Source organism: Schistocerca serialis, chromosome 12 (assembly GCF_023864345.2).
Source record: "Schistocerca serialis cubense isolate TAMUIC-IGC-003099 chromosome 12, iqSchSeri2.2, whole genome shotgun sequence".
NCBI classification, from domain to species: domain Eukaryota; kingdom Metazoa; phylum Arthropoda; class Insecta; order Orthoptera; family Acrididae; genus Schistocerca; species Schistocerca serialis.
In genome coordinates this window covers 11,742,721-11,757,989 of record NC_064649.1, presented here as the reverse complement: position 1 = coordinate 11,757,989, position 15,269 = coordinate 11,742,721, and the positions used below count along the sequence as shown (strand labels likewise).

The 15,269-nt window shown below is 43.9% G+C and overlaps 1 protein-coding gene and 1 pseudogene across 1 annotated transcript in view; one reads left to right on the top strand and one right to left on the bottom strand.

Moving 5' to 3' along the window:
• Window positions 1-15,269, bottom strand: part of LOC126428348 (aminopeptidase N-like) — a 173,594-nt gene that overhangs the window by 104,389 nt on the left and 53,936 nt on the right. The window contains exons 2-4 of the mRNA XM_050090280.1: window positions 13,116-13,366; window positions 8,245-8,415; window positions 1,528-1,634 (exon numbers count right to left, since the gene is read on the bottom strand). Of these exons, the coding sequence (XP_049946237.1) occupies window positions 1,528-1,634; window positions 8,245-8,415; window positions 13,116-13,366 (529 nt within the window). The remainder of the gene's footprint in view (window positions 1-1,527; window positions 1,635-8,244; window positions 8,416-13,115; window positions 13,367-15,269) is intronic.
• Window positions 13,528-13,645, top strand: LOC126428540 (5S ribosomal RNA; annotated as a pseudogene).

The window sequence follows — 15,269 nt, the reverse complement described above, 5'->3', positions numbered from 1 at the left end:
GGACATCACACACATCCATGCCCGAGGCAGGATTCGAACCTGCAACCGTAGCAGTCGCGCGGTTCCTGACTGAGCGCCTAGAACCGCTAGACCACCGCGGCCGGCCGGAGGTTTCAAGTGTCAACTTTAGGTTACAATATCTCCGGATGTAATTAACATTTTACAAGGCAACAAACGGCACTGATTACGTATTTGTTTATATGCTCAGATGTGCTAACAAAACTTACGTGGTTCCATTAAAAAAAACGTAGGTTTGTGTTAAAAAACATACTTCTGTTGATTTTTGTATGGTTTGTATTAAACAATTACACTAGCCCCTCTCCTCACGTTCGGTCTGTGGAATCGGTTCATCAGTATTTGATGTGGCTTACGAAATATATCCAGCGGTAACGTTAGGTTACACCCTGTATATAGTATATATATTACGACTTTTGAACACTTAAGGTAAATACATTGTTTGTTCTCTATTAGAATCTTTCATTTGCTAAGCCTATCAGTAGTTAGTGCCTTCAGTAGTTTGAATCTTTTATTTAGCTGGCAGTAGTGGCGCTCGCTGTATTGCAGTGGTTCGAGTAACGAAGATTTTTGTGAGGTAAGTGATTCGTGAAACGTATAGGTTATTGTTAATCGGGGCCATTCTTTTGTAGGGATTATTGAAAGTCAGATTGCATTGCGCTAAAAATGTTGTGTCAGTTTAGTGATGATCAGAATAAGTAAAGAGAGAAATGTCTGAGTACGTTCAGTTTTGCTCAGGTGTTTGAAAATCAAATAACGTAAGGGGTTTACCAGCACAGTAATTCACTAATTTTTCAAAGGGGACGTTTCACATCTAATACCGAGAGAAGTGACAAAAGACGAACTTTTGTTGGGCGGTTGGCAAGACGGCAGTAGGCACGGCACAATTTGTTGGGCGAAGGCATCGACTGATGGATAATCCTACCCGCCTGAAATCCCTAGACACATCCAATTTGTCGGTCCGTCGGTTGGTTGGATGGTTGGTCAGTGCTTGTGTATGGCCCTTAAGGGCCTCTTAAGCCCCCTCCAACTGATTCTGAACACCCTATAGAATACGAGAACAGCCTCTTCCACCATTGTATTAGAAATATAAGTTTCCCTTATTCAACAGTTAACAAAATACCCTGAGGAAGACCATTCGCAACAGAGGCCGAAACGGCGGATAATTTTACACATTTACAATGTGGGCAAATACCCTGAAGAATCTCGTTGCCGTTTCGCTGATGTGTCAGAGATCCACGGAATTCCGAGTGTGGGAGTGACTAGGAGTGACAGACTGGAAGTTGCGGTTCCTTGAAGACAAGCATTCCTCAGGTGGGATGAAGTACCAAGATCCGCCTCAGAACAGGGCACTGTCCACTAGCACAAGGGCCCCCACTCTCTACAGGATCTAATCATCAGTCAGTGACATGCTTCAAGAATCTTGTGGACGGAATTCTTCGCCAAACTGTCGGCGTTACCAAGGCTAGAGACTAGCGAGCTGTTTCTTGTTGCGGCGGCCTCTGTACTCACTTGGTGACGCCGTCCTCGACGTAGTAGCTGCGGTAGAAGCCGTACATGTCGTTCCACAGCTCGCCCTCGTAGCTGATCTCCACCACCAGCTGGGTGCCGGCTGCCACCTGCCAAAGTAAACAAGCGTTGGGGTCTTGCCATTGTGTTGGTGCGTAAGTCCATAGACTTCTTCCATAAATTTAATAAACACGACAAATACAAATAACAGAGACTCTTGGGTCAAATGGCTCTGAGCACTATGGGACTTGACTTGTGAGGTCACCAGTCCCCTAGAACTTAGAACTGCTCAAACCTAACTAACCTAAGGACATCTCATACATCCATGCCCGAGGCAGGATTCCAACCTGCGACCGTTGCGTCACGCGGCTCCAGACTCTAGCGCCTAGAACCGCTCGACCACTCCGGCCGGCAACAGAGACTCTAGTCATCAATAATATATTCACGATTTGCGACAGTCAGCGCTGGGCTAACTTTTCGATTCCACGACTGCAGGTAACACGTGGTTTTGAGGCGAGGAACTGGTCGGGCCACGTTCGTAGCACATTCATCTGGAAAGCGAGCTCGTTGAAGGTTGTTCGACAGTGGAAAATCAGTCGGCGCAAGATCAGGTAAATAAGATGGGTGCGGAATGACTTGCCAACGCACTCCTGTGCAGTTGTTTTTTTGTCAGTGTAGCAGAATGAGGTCGGGCGTTTCCGTGGTGCTGCACCGCTTCATGCAGTCTTCCTGGTCGTTGTTCTTGGACCGTGTCTGCGAGACGTCTCAGTTGTTGACAATAAATGTCAGCAGTGACGATTACACCTTGGTGAGGCAATTCGCAGTACACCACACCGTCGCTGCTCCACCAGATGCGTAACGTTATCTTTTGTGGGTGTGCGCAGGTCTTCGTATGGGGAGTCGCTGCTTAGTTTGGGGTCAACCATTCCTTTCTTTTCCTTATATTAGCATAAAAGCGCCACTTCTCGTCAGCACTAATGGTACAGGATATGAACGGTCGGTGTTGTTCACGGGGCAACTGACGACGAGCAAGCAGATGATTTTTGTGATTTTGGTTAGAGCATGCGCCAGATTTTTGGACTTTCCCGCCGGACGGGGTGACCGCGTGGTTCTAGGCGCTACACTCCGGAACCGCGCGACCGCTACGGTCGATGGTTCGAATCCTCCCTCGGCCATTGATGTGTGTGATGTCCTTAGGTTAGTTAGGTTTAAGTAGTTCTAGGGGACTGATGACTGAAGTTAGGTCCCACAGTGCTCAGAGCCATTTGAACCATTTTTTTGGACTTACCCCACTGCATCTGAGTGTCTCTCGCTGGTTTAATGATGACAGTTCATCACATTTGCCAGTTCTCGAGTACACTGACGTGAATCATTTTGGATTAATGCTTTTAAACGATTTTCATCAAATCCCGAAGACCTCCTGAACATGGAGAGTCACCAACCTCACAACGATCCTACTCAAAACGGGAAAACCGTTTTCTTGCCGTGCTCTGACCAGTGGCATTATCCCCATATACGGCTTATTGTGGTTGCCTCTGCTGCTGACACCCCTCTGTTGAACTCAAACAGAAGAATATGTCGGAAATGTCCTCATTTCTCATCTTTCTGGCGCCCATATCTCCACTCACGACCTCCAACTGACGAAATCATAATATGTAAACTCAAACAGCAATAGTGAACAACAAATAAAAATTTACCATTGACAAATAAACTCGTAGCAATCGGAATACCAATATGCAAAACGAAAACGCTACGAACGTATTCACCAACCAAATAATTTTCCAATCCACCAATGTGTTCAAGAAATTATTGCTCCCAATATTGCAGTTCGCAAGATAACAAGGGAGCAGGTAAGCTGTATAGAACGAGAGGCTCATTTTTCATTTGTCAATCATAAACAAGGCTTTCACAATAATCGTTAAATGTTGTCCCGAAAAGTAACTCAAATTTTAACCAGGAAGACAGGTACCGTAGCTTTAGAATTGGGTGTACCCCAATGACTGTTGTCCGATCTAATGTGCAGAAAACTGTAACTTAGGGACTGGTGATTAAAGAAATTTCGGCAACGCAAAGACCTAAAGGATGGGACACAGAAAAAGGAAGAATAAAAGGACATAAATTTTCAGTTAATTATTTAATTTCACGTTCCATCGATAATATTGCACGATAAATCCTAATAATGTGGAATGATTCTATTTAAATTCCATTGCAATTTAATTTGTGAATCTGGCTAAATGTGTAACATTTAGAAGGGTTTTTCCATTTTTTATTTTTTTATGTACAGATTTTTCTCAAGAAGAGAAATCTGTTAAAATCGAATGTAGATTTAAGTATTTGCAACTCTTTTCTCAAACTATTTGTCTGGAGTGTAGCCATCTAATGGAAGTGAAACATTGACGATAAACAGTTTAGAGAAGAAGAGAACAGAGGCTTTTGAAATGTGGTGTTACGGAAGGCCGGCCGCGGTGGTCTCGCGGTTCTAGGCGCGCAGTCCGGAACCGTGCGACTGCTACGATCGCAGGTTCGAATCCTGCCTCGGGCATGGATGTGTGTGATGTCCTTAGGTTAGTTAGATTTAAGTAGTTCTAAGTTCTAGGGGACTAATGACCTGAGAAGTTGAGTCCCACAGTGCTCAGAGCCATTTGTTACGGAAGGATGCTGAAGACTAAATCTGCAGGTTACGTAACTAATGTGGAGGTATTGAACAGAATTAGGGAGACGAGAAATTTGTGGCACAAGTTGAATAAAAGAAGGGATCAGTTGATAGGACACATTCTGAGTTAGTTAGGTAATTAATTTTCCATGGAGCATTTTCCATGCTAAATCATAATGATGTAGAATTAGTTATTTTACATTCCCATAGCAAAATCATTTGTAAATACGGCTACGTGCTGAAGATTTATAAGGTTCCTTTTATTTTTCTTTTATTTAATTTTCTTTAAATATGAGTTGGTAATTCCCCATCACCTTTTGCACATTACAGCAATAGAAATTCTTCTACGGAATAGAAGGAGTTGCCAAGGAGAAACTTTTTGAGTTTGTTTTGAAATTTTACTTTGCTATCTGTCAGACATTTTTTATCACCGGGTAAGGGATCAAAAATTGTTGTTGCAACATTGTGCACGACTTTGTTGCGCTATAAACAACCTTAATCTGGAGCAGTGAACGTCATTTTTCCTTTTCATATTATAATTATGTACATTTTTGTTTCTTTTGCAGTGGATTACTTACAACAAATTTCATGAGGCAGTAAATATACTGGGAAGCAGTACTCACAATGCCCATCTCCTAAAATAGATGTCTACAAGACGATCGTGGGTGAGCACCACACATTATTCTTACGGCTCGTATTTGGGCAACAAAAACTTGTTTCTTAAACATGATCTACCCCAGAACATCAATCTATATGATATTACCGAATGAAAATATGCGAAGTATGGTAATGTACTGATTTGGCTCTCTCCAATATATGCAACGACTCTAAGCATAAATTTGTCTGAACTGAGTTGTTTTAGGAATTCCAAAATGTGCTTTTCCCAATTTAAATTTTCATCAGTGTGGACTCATAAGAATTTTGAAGTTTCCACTCTACTACCTCCTCACCTTATATTACACCTATCACTGGTACGGTATCTGAATACGTTGTGTTATTTTTAAAATTGAGGCCGAGACCATTTGCAGAAAACCACTCAGTGATACTTTTAAGAACACTGTTTACCGTTTTGTCTGTTTCTGTATGTGTGTTTGGACCGATTACAATACTAGTGTCATTTGCAAAAAGAACGAATTCTGTTTGTTGTGCATGAGACAGAAGATTGCTTCGATATATGTGGAACAACAGTGAACCTAAGATTGATCCTTGGGGAACCTCACAAGTGATTTGTCCCTTACTATGGATTACGAACAAAGATGGTAGACTGGTACAACTGCACTCAGATGCAAGATACAGGCTCCGCTTACAGTTTCTAGTTCTGCAAGTTGTTATCATAAGTCAAACAGGTGTTCTTCACCCTTCGGTGAGCCTCACTGCTTATTTGCAAAGCTTTTTGGGCTGTGATCATTGTAGCCATCAGCTATAATGTTTTTCTGATAGCAGACATTCTCACGGCCACACGTCGTGCAGTTACTGGAGATCACGCCAATTTCCAAATTTCTCAAAACGTTATAGCTTGGGGAAAAGATAAGATTTCTAAACTCCATGCCGTTTATTGTATTAATTTGTAACAGAGTAAGACAGTTAATTGTAGAAACGAAGACTGCAGTATTTTACAAGCAAATAAAATTTGACTTTTCGTTATTCCGCCTGATATGTAGGGCTGTATAACATCTACAAATAATACTTAGTACAAACGAAAGCGCGCGTTTAAGGGTTATGAATGACGAACCATACATGCAATGAAGGACTGTATGCTTTGCGATTCTTAAGAACGTTAACGACGATTTATAATGTAAGACGAGTCGATGTTTAGAATGTTTGGTGTAGTTATTTAGTATACCTCACTTCTAACCAGCATGCAGCATCAGCCACAGGTACTGGGCAAATTTTTCAATTTTTCTACGTGGGTTGTACGGTGTGATCGTATGCAGTTAAGTAGAACCTGAAGATGCGATTAATGTCGTGAAACCCGGGTAGTGTATTTTCCTTTATCCAAATAAAGGAAGTTTGTAATTACAATTGCAGCAAATATTATTCACCATGAATAGTCCAAGTATCACTTGTGGATGTCTCACTAAGAATGTTTTATTGCAGCCCAGTTGTTTGTATTTACTGAGTTTCGAAATAGATACGTATCAGAAAACCCCTGAATCTGTAAAACATCGATGTGTAAACCAGCTTTAAACGTCTGAATGTTTTACATATCAGTTAATGTGTTAAATGTTTGACGTTAAGCCTGAAAGCCAGAAAAAGTTTAGAAAAGCTTTGAAACAATGTTTAACGTTTGTTGGATGTCGCTAATGGCTGTCAGTAATTTGCCGCTCCGTTTTTAGTGAAAACTAGTTCTTCACGTACCTCAATGTTTATGGTATTATATCTCCCGAACTATGAGTCATACAATGCTACAATTTTGCAGGTAAATTCAGTGGTGTGTGTGTGTGTGTGTGTGTGTGTGTGTGTGTGTGTGTGTGTGTGGACACTGTCTGCACAACGTGTTACGAATACACTTCGTAGTAAAGAAGTAACAAATTAAAACATCATATTCGATGCTGAAGTTTTACTGCACGAGCGGCGAGAATGTAGTGGGAGATGAAAACTGTATTCCTTTCATATCTCGTGCGAGGTGTCAGCGAGAAAAAGTTCCGTGAAATTTTTAAATTATGAGCAAAGATTGTTGGAAGTCCATATGTGCTCACAATCCCAAATACAGGCTCAATATAGTCTGCGTAATTCGTGTGTTATGCTGCCTCAAGATATAAAAACAATTTCTATCGCCGATACTTGTCTTATTGTGTCAAACTTGTAACATAATATTACACCTCTTAATGAGTGGATTATGACAGCAACCTAAATTTTCTGATTGATTCAGTACTCATATCAACACTGAAAAATCAAATTTTTTTGTCCTTGGAAGCCACTAAATTATTATTCTCGAGCAAGAAACATACAATTTTACAGAAGCCATACACACACACACACACACACACACACACACACTGTCCCCAGTACTTTGCAACCTCCAAGGCGCTTGGAGTGGCTTGCAGGGGATCGTACTTCGTGCGGGATGTAGGGCACAAAGGGCGCTGAAGCATGTGGCTTGTGGTTTGTCCTTGTCCACAGTCACTGGACGTCTCTTCTGTTACGAAGCCCCATCTCTTCTGGTTGCCTCTGGATCGTGCAACACCTGATCGTAACCTGTTTAAAGATTTCCACACCAGCCATCTTTCATTGTGTCCAGGTGGTAGTTCTTCAGCTTCCAGCATCCATCGCCACGTCGACTTCTTCCATAACTTCAGCCCTGCCTTCTCTGGTGAAATGGTGAGCTTCTCTGATGTTCTCAGGAAGCGTTGCTGTGGTGCCCGTGCAGTGGATGAGAACTGTTCTGTTCCACTTTCAATCTCTCCTTGGTGGCAGCCACTGCTCTGCATACCCACGGTGGCCCTATTGCAGCCAGGTAGTAGAGCACAGCGGCTGGGGTCGGTCTTAAGCAAACTGTAATCAACCTGCAGGTTTCGTTGAGAGCAGTGTCTACTTGCCTGGCACGAGATGACAGACTGGGGAAGCGTATTCGGGAGTAAAACAGCACAGTGCGTTTGCAGAAGAGCGAATAGTGTGTGGATGTGAGCCCCACTGTGTCCCTGATAGTTTGCAAATTAGGTTGTTTCGAGTGCAGATTTTCATTTTGGTTTCCTTGCAGTGGGTTTTGAATGTCACAGTTCTATCAAGAGTGACTCCCAAGTATTCAGGGATGCGATGATTCTGCAATTGGATGCCTGTTCGTTTAACATGTAGCTCACGATGAGCTTACCTGTTTCTTAGGTCAAAGGCACACACTTGTGTCTTCTTCTTTCACCTCCTTCATTTGTGCAAAGCCATTTGAATGACCCAATAAATGTGTGAAATATATGACATATGAATACACAAGCGAATCATGGGCAAAAAGTTAGTAAATAAATTAATAGAGTTACAGAATCGTGCAGGTACATCACAGGTAGGGATTTTTTTACATGTGGATCCTGAATACAACAAGTAGTTTGGCTTGTCACACTGTGTCAGTGCCTTACCTCTTCTGCCAACCTGATATAAAGAAACTGCCTGTCGTCGCCAGAGTTCTCGTACGTGCTGTCGATGTGCTGGACGTCGTCGCCAGAGGTCTTCACAGTCAGGGTGGTGATCTCCAACCCGTCGTTGTGTAGAGTGATGGTGCTCGTGTTTTCTTCCACGGAAACGTCGATCTGAAAGATGGAGGCCAATGTGTATGAAGTTTAGTAGCAGGCCTCACAAACGGTATCTATAAGTATTATTTTTAATACGTTTCAGTTTTCACCATGAAGGATAGTTATTCAATATCTTCTAACTGGAGGGCCCAGATAAATACCACATTAACTGGAGGTGGACGTGATGGTGCCACAAAAGTATCTTACCACTGGAGGGCCCACATAAATACCAGATTAACTGGAGGTGGAGCTGATGGTGCCACAACAGTATCTTACCACTGGAGGGCCCAGATAAATGCCAGATTAACTGGAGGTGGAGCTGATGGTGCCACAACAATATCTTACCAATGGAGGGCCCACATAAATACTAGATTAACTGGAGGTGGAGCTGATGGAGCCACAACAATAACTTACCACTGGAGGGCCCACATAAATACGAAATTAACTGGAGGTGGAGCTGATGGTGCCACAACAGTACCTTACCATTGGAGGGCCCAGATAAATACCAGATTAACTGGAGGTGGAGCTGATGGTGCCACAACAGTATCTTACCACTGGTGGGCCCAGATAAATACCAGATTAACTGGAGGTGGAGCTGAGGGTGCCACAACAGTATCTTATCACTGGAGGGCCCACATAAATACCAGATTAACTGGAGGTTGAGCTGATGGTGACACAACAATATCCTACCACTGGAGGACCCAGATAGATACCAGATTAATGGGAGGTGGAGCTGATGGTGCCACAACAATATCTTACCACAGGAGGTTCCACATAAATACCAGATTAATGGGAGGTGGAGCTACTGGTGCCACAACAATATCTTACCACTGGAGGGCCCACATAAATATCAGATTAACTGGAGGTGGAGCTGATGGTGCCACAACAATATCTTACCACTGGAGGGCCACGTAAATACCAAATTAACTGGAGTTGGAGCTGATGGTGCCACAACAATAACTTACCACTGGAGGGCCCAGATAAATACCAGATTAACTGGAGGTGGAGCTGATGGTGCCATAACTGTATCTTACCACTGGAGGGCCCACATAAATACCAGATTAACTGGAGGTGGAGCTGATGGTGCCACAACAATATCTTACCACTGGAGGGCCAAGTAAATACCAAATTAACTGGAGGTGGAGCTGATGGTGCCACAACAATATCTTACCACTGGAGGGCCCACTTAAATACCATATTAACTGGAGGTGGAGCTGATGGTGCCACAACAATATCTTACCACTGGAGGGCCCACATGAATACCAGATTAACTGGAGGTGGAGCTGATGGTGCCACAACAATATCTTACCACTGGAGGGCCACGTAAATACCAAATTAACTGGAGGTGGAGCTGATGGTGCCACAACAATATCTTACCACTGGAGGGCCCACTTAAATACCATATTAACTGGAGGTGGAGCTGATGGTGCCACAACAATATCTTACCACTGGAGGGCCCACATGAATACCAGATTAACTGGAGGTGGAGCTGATGGTGCCACAACAATATCTTACCGCTGGAGGGCCTGGATAAATGCCAGATTAACTCGAGGTGGAGCAGATGGTGTCACAATTTGGAATACACTCTAACACAAGGAAACATGACGCACCATGAAGGAATAGGACAGTAGTCGGTAGATGTGATGTACATGTGCAGGCAAACAGATTATTACTATTTTAGAAAAAAATCTGTGATACATTCAAGAAAAAGAGCTTCTGAAATTGAGCGAGTCAGTAATGCGTTGGTCCACTTCTGGCCTTTATGCAAGCAGTTATTCAGCTTCGCATCGAGTTGTTGGATGTCCTCCTCGTGCCAAATTCTATCCAACTGATACATCAGATCGTCGAAATCCCGAGCTGGTTAGAGGGCCCTGCCCATAATGCTCCAAACCTTCTCAGTTTGGGAGAGGTTAGGCGACTTTTTTTCGTAAAGGTAGGATTTGGCAAGCATGAACACAAGCAGTGGAAACTATCACCATATGTGGACGGGCATTATCTTGCTGAAATATGAGCCCAGTATCACTTGCCATGAAGGGCAGCAAATCGGAGAGTAGAATATAATCAACGTACCACTGTGGTGTAAGAGCGCCACTAATGACCATCAAAGGGGCCCTACTATGAAGAAAATAGTAGCCCAAAGCATCACTCCTGATTGTCAAACCGTTTGGCAGGTGACAGTCAGGTTCCTATCCCACTGCTGTTTTGGGCGTCTGAGACACACCTTCGCTGTTCATAGAAGCTCAGTTCGTAGGACGACTCATGACTAAATTCTACTCCAGTCAATGAGGTTCCAGGCTGAATGTGTCTGAAACCACTAGCCTCTTGGTATCAATGGTAGTCAACGCAAGAGGTTCCGCAGGCACAGTCCCCTTTCTGTGAGCCAGCTGTCAATGGTCCTTTTGGTCACTGAAGCTTCAGCTGCATGTCAGATCGATGACAATGATCAGTCTGGGATTCTGAGTTCTCATGTTCTGTTGTGTCTCTAGGTCGACCACATCCTTCACAACGTTGTGTTCGACCTCGATTCACCCATTTCTGCCAACATTGTCGAATAGTAGCATCGCTCCTGTTCAAATGTTGAACGACTCTTCGGTTACTCCAACTGACTTCTTTGAGCCCAACTACACCTCCTCTCACAATTGGTGACCACTGTGTATACTGTTCACGCACCTGTCTGCTAGTAATAGCTACTGTCCAACTGAGTATGCATAATCAAATTTGCAGAGACTTAAGCCCTGGGATCGACGTGTCCCCTGTTTATTATCCTTGTCAACTATGTGATGAAACTACACTGCAGCGTCACGCATTCATCCATTAGACGCCAAAGTTTTCAATTTTGTATTTTCCGCCGATAGCTGTATGAATATCAGTTTTGTGCCCAATTTGCGTAACTCCTTTGTAGTATGCCCTTTTTCTCACATATAGTTAAAGTAATCTCTCTATCTTCTTCCAGAAGATCAGCGGTTTTGGGATTTGATAAAGACGACTTAGAGTTGCGCAACGCAGGTGTTTACAGTATTCCCTGTGAAGGTGGCAAATCTTTTACGGGGCGCTCACAGTGCATGGTCGCATTACAGAACCGCAGTGGCACACTCGCTTTCTTCAAGCAAATAAGTCCACTACCGCTTAGACTGTACTTCCACTGGTCATCAGATGAAATATAATGAAGCAACAATTGTGGCCCATATGTCAAACTTCTGGAACTGAATCATCAATGAATCAGTCGAATAAGACTGTTTGAATCTCTCATCACTGGTTTCGATTTAAATTCTGCATGGGCCCTGATTGCAGAAAAACTTCGTAATCTGTGTAATCGTCGTCGTCGTGTGATCTTACAATCCAAAGACAATCGTTCTGATATCGGAGAGGCGAGCTTTCACTACAGAATGCGCGCAGAGCAGCGCACACGCTTAACAGCAGAAGCACATGATCTTAAGCAACTCGTGCGCAGTGCCCTTAGCAACACGGCACATGTGCTGGCGATATTATAAATAGGGATGCATGTTCAATTGCTCGTCAGTATTCACCTGAATATGGCCAGAAGACTCTGTGCCGAAATATCATACCAACAAGTTACAGCTAGCAGTTCGCAAGAAATTTTATAGAACAAAAAGTGTATTGCTTTCTCGTATGTATATCTTGTGGAAAGACCATCGACAAAAAATAAAAGATATTCGAGCCCACATAGAAGTTTGCCAACCATCCTTCTCCTTGTAAAAGACTTGCAACTGGAGTGGGAAAGGGGGAAGCAACAGAGGTACATGAAGTACTATCTGAAAGACGCTGCAGGGTGGCTTAAGGAGTGTAGAAGTAGATTTAGGTCGAAGATGAAGAAGAAGTGTGGACCAACTACTGAACCTTGTGGGACCCTCCATGTACCTTTTGTTTCTGGGATGTAGCAACAATAGGTTTGGAAGTAGGTGTAGCTGTAGTTAGCCGGCAAACTTCTACTTCTCCTGAGGCTACCAGTAACATACCTTTTAATGGAAGTTATTCACTTAATCTGGGCTGCTTGCAAGAAGATGGCACACTGGTCCCGTCATTGTTCTGGAATACCTTATCGAAGGTAAAGAGCAAGTGTCGACCAACTACTGAGGCTTGTGGGACTGTATTTACCTCTCCTAATCTAGGTAGCCTGCAAGTAGGTGACATGCTGATCCTGTGATTGCCCTGAAATACCTTCGAAGGTGAAGGACAACTGTGTACTAACTACTGAACCTTGAGGGACTCTCCATGTACCTTTTTTAATGTGGGCTGCCTGCGATTAGATGGAACATTGATCTCGTCATTGTCCTCAAATACCTTATCGAAGGTGGGGAACAAGTGTGGACCAACTACTGAACCTTGTGGGACTCTCCATTTACTTTTTGCCCACTTCTTAGCGTTTTACTGTGGGCTGCCTGTAAGTAGATGTCACACCCACCAAATATTCCTCTGGAATACTTTATTGAAGGTGAAGAACAAGAGTGGACCAACTTATGAACGTTGTGGGACTCTCCAGTTGCTTTTTTGTTATCCCCTCCCTTAGTGATTTAGGGCAGGCTGCCTGCAACCAGGTGGCGTGCTGACCACGACGCCGACCTGTAGCACCTCACTGAAGGCGACAAACAAGAGTGGACCAAGCACTGAACCTTGTGGGACACATTTTTTCATTTTACTTTCTTTTTTTATTGTGAGCGTTTCGAGACAGACTGACTGCGAACGGGTGCCGTACTGACCCTGATGTTACCCTGGAAGGCGAACTGGTTGCCCTCCTCCTCGCCCAGGTGCACAGACAGCGTGACAGCGTAGGCGGTGGGCCGGGTGTCCGTGGGCAGCAAGTAGTCTTCCTGTGCCCTACTGCTGGAGGGCGTCGCGCCGCTCTGCCGCTCCAGACTCCACGGTGACGCCGCCCTCGCGTCGGCGCTGCCGAAGACACCCACCAGCACCAAGGCGACGACCGACGCCAGGCACAGGCGCCGCGACGTAGCTGTCAACAAAAGCACTAGAGGAATGCAAAAATAAAGCATGGCAGCAGTGTAGTGGAGACAGAATGCCTCAGCACAAGTGAATACCTAGCACTTGATTATAAGTTAGACACACTAGAAATAAACTGGCGGAAAAATTTACTACACCTGATGACAGTAATCGGGCAATGGTCTTGCTGCAGTGGATACACCGGTTCCCGTCAGATCACCGAAGTTAAGCGCTGTCGGGCGTGGCCGGCACTTGGATGGGTAACCATCCGGGCCACAATGTGCTGTTGCCATTTTTCGGGGTGCACTCAGCCTCGTGATGCCAATGGAGGAGCTACTCGACCAAATAGTAGCGGCTTCGGTCACAGAAAACCATCATTACGACCAGGAGAGCGGTGTGCTGACCACACGCCCCTCCTATCCGCATCCTCAGCTGAGGACGACACGGCGGTCGGATGGTCCCGATGGGCCTGAAGATGGAGTGCTGATGACAGTATACACCACCTACTGGATAGTAAATGTACTGATAATGGTTTCAACTTCGTCCGCCAACAGACAGCGTAGTGGCATATCTACCAGAGCGCCATCTGTGTCTACCCTTTAATTGGGAATACTCACAGCCAGAAGACTCATTGTGTTACAGACCAGTGTAGGAAGCTGGCAACCATACCACAGAGAAGTGCTTCCTACAGCCAACTTAGCAACTTTGAAATGGGTCAAATTGTAACCTCCCGAGTTGCGGGTTGCTCCTTTCGGAGAACTACCAGGCAAGTAGGGTGTGCTACACCAATTTCTGAACGATGCTGAACATTTTTACACACATAGACGAGGTTCTGGACGTCCACGTAACACAGACGCCTGCCAGGACCGTCGTATTGTAAGGGTGGAAGTGGCAGATCGTACAGCTACCACAGCACAGACGTGTCAACACGAACTGTTGAGAACCGCTTTCTAGCAGTGGGAGTACGGGCACACACACCTCTACCCAGTGGGAAAATGGCTGAGGCTGCTTCCTGCTCCACAGTGAAACACGCGTGCGGAAAACGGTTGAAAAGTGCCGAGAAATAGGTTGTTCTTAACGTTTTTCATAAATTTACAGAAAAAGTCTGAAGTTCTTCGAGGGACTGTGCTTGATACAGTTGATATATAAATACAACTGGATGTTTAGCGCAATCGGTAGCGTAGTAGAATGATAATGTGGAGCAGTTCATGAATCGCTGGTGGAAGTATTTTTTTTTTTTCGATTTCAAATACTAAGATTTCGTAATTATAAAATGTATCATAATTTTCATTAATAATGCACGTCTTCTCGTTTCTAATTACATATTGCACGTGGAATTCACGTCTCTATTTGAAATATAAATTCTTAATTATCGATATTTTTATGAAATGTTGTTGATAAATGTTGCTTTAAATACGAAAAGAATTTCATTTTTAGGACAAAAATCAAAAACCAGATACTCTCCATTCGGACCGTGTTCATTGTTTTATGCCTCAGATGTAGACTCGTAGGAATCTGAGTGATAAAGGTCATAGAAACATAAAAAGCAATCCTTTTCACAGCATCGAGCACACCATACAAATGCTGCCTTTTTACATTTGTCAATGTACCATTACGATATGAAAGCAACCAATCTGATCTGGAGCCACATTAAGCGATTTGTTGCGAGAAACAACAATAGTGTTAAGCCGCCAGACGTACGACACCAGATGACAATTCCAGAACTGAAATGTTTTTCTCGGATCCGGATAAGGAAGAAGCTCAGAGATTACCAGACAATGACTGTAATTAATGCCTTCAGTGGCTTTAGTACTCACAATGCGCAGAAATCCATGTTGTTTGCTTTTGTATCAGACATAGGTCGCTCAGAAAAATTACCCTGTGTTTAAGCTAGGAATTTTCATCACTCCTGTTTT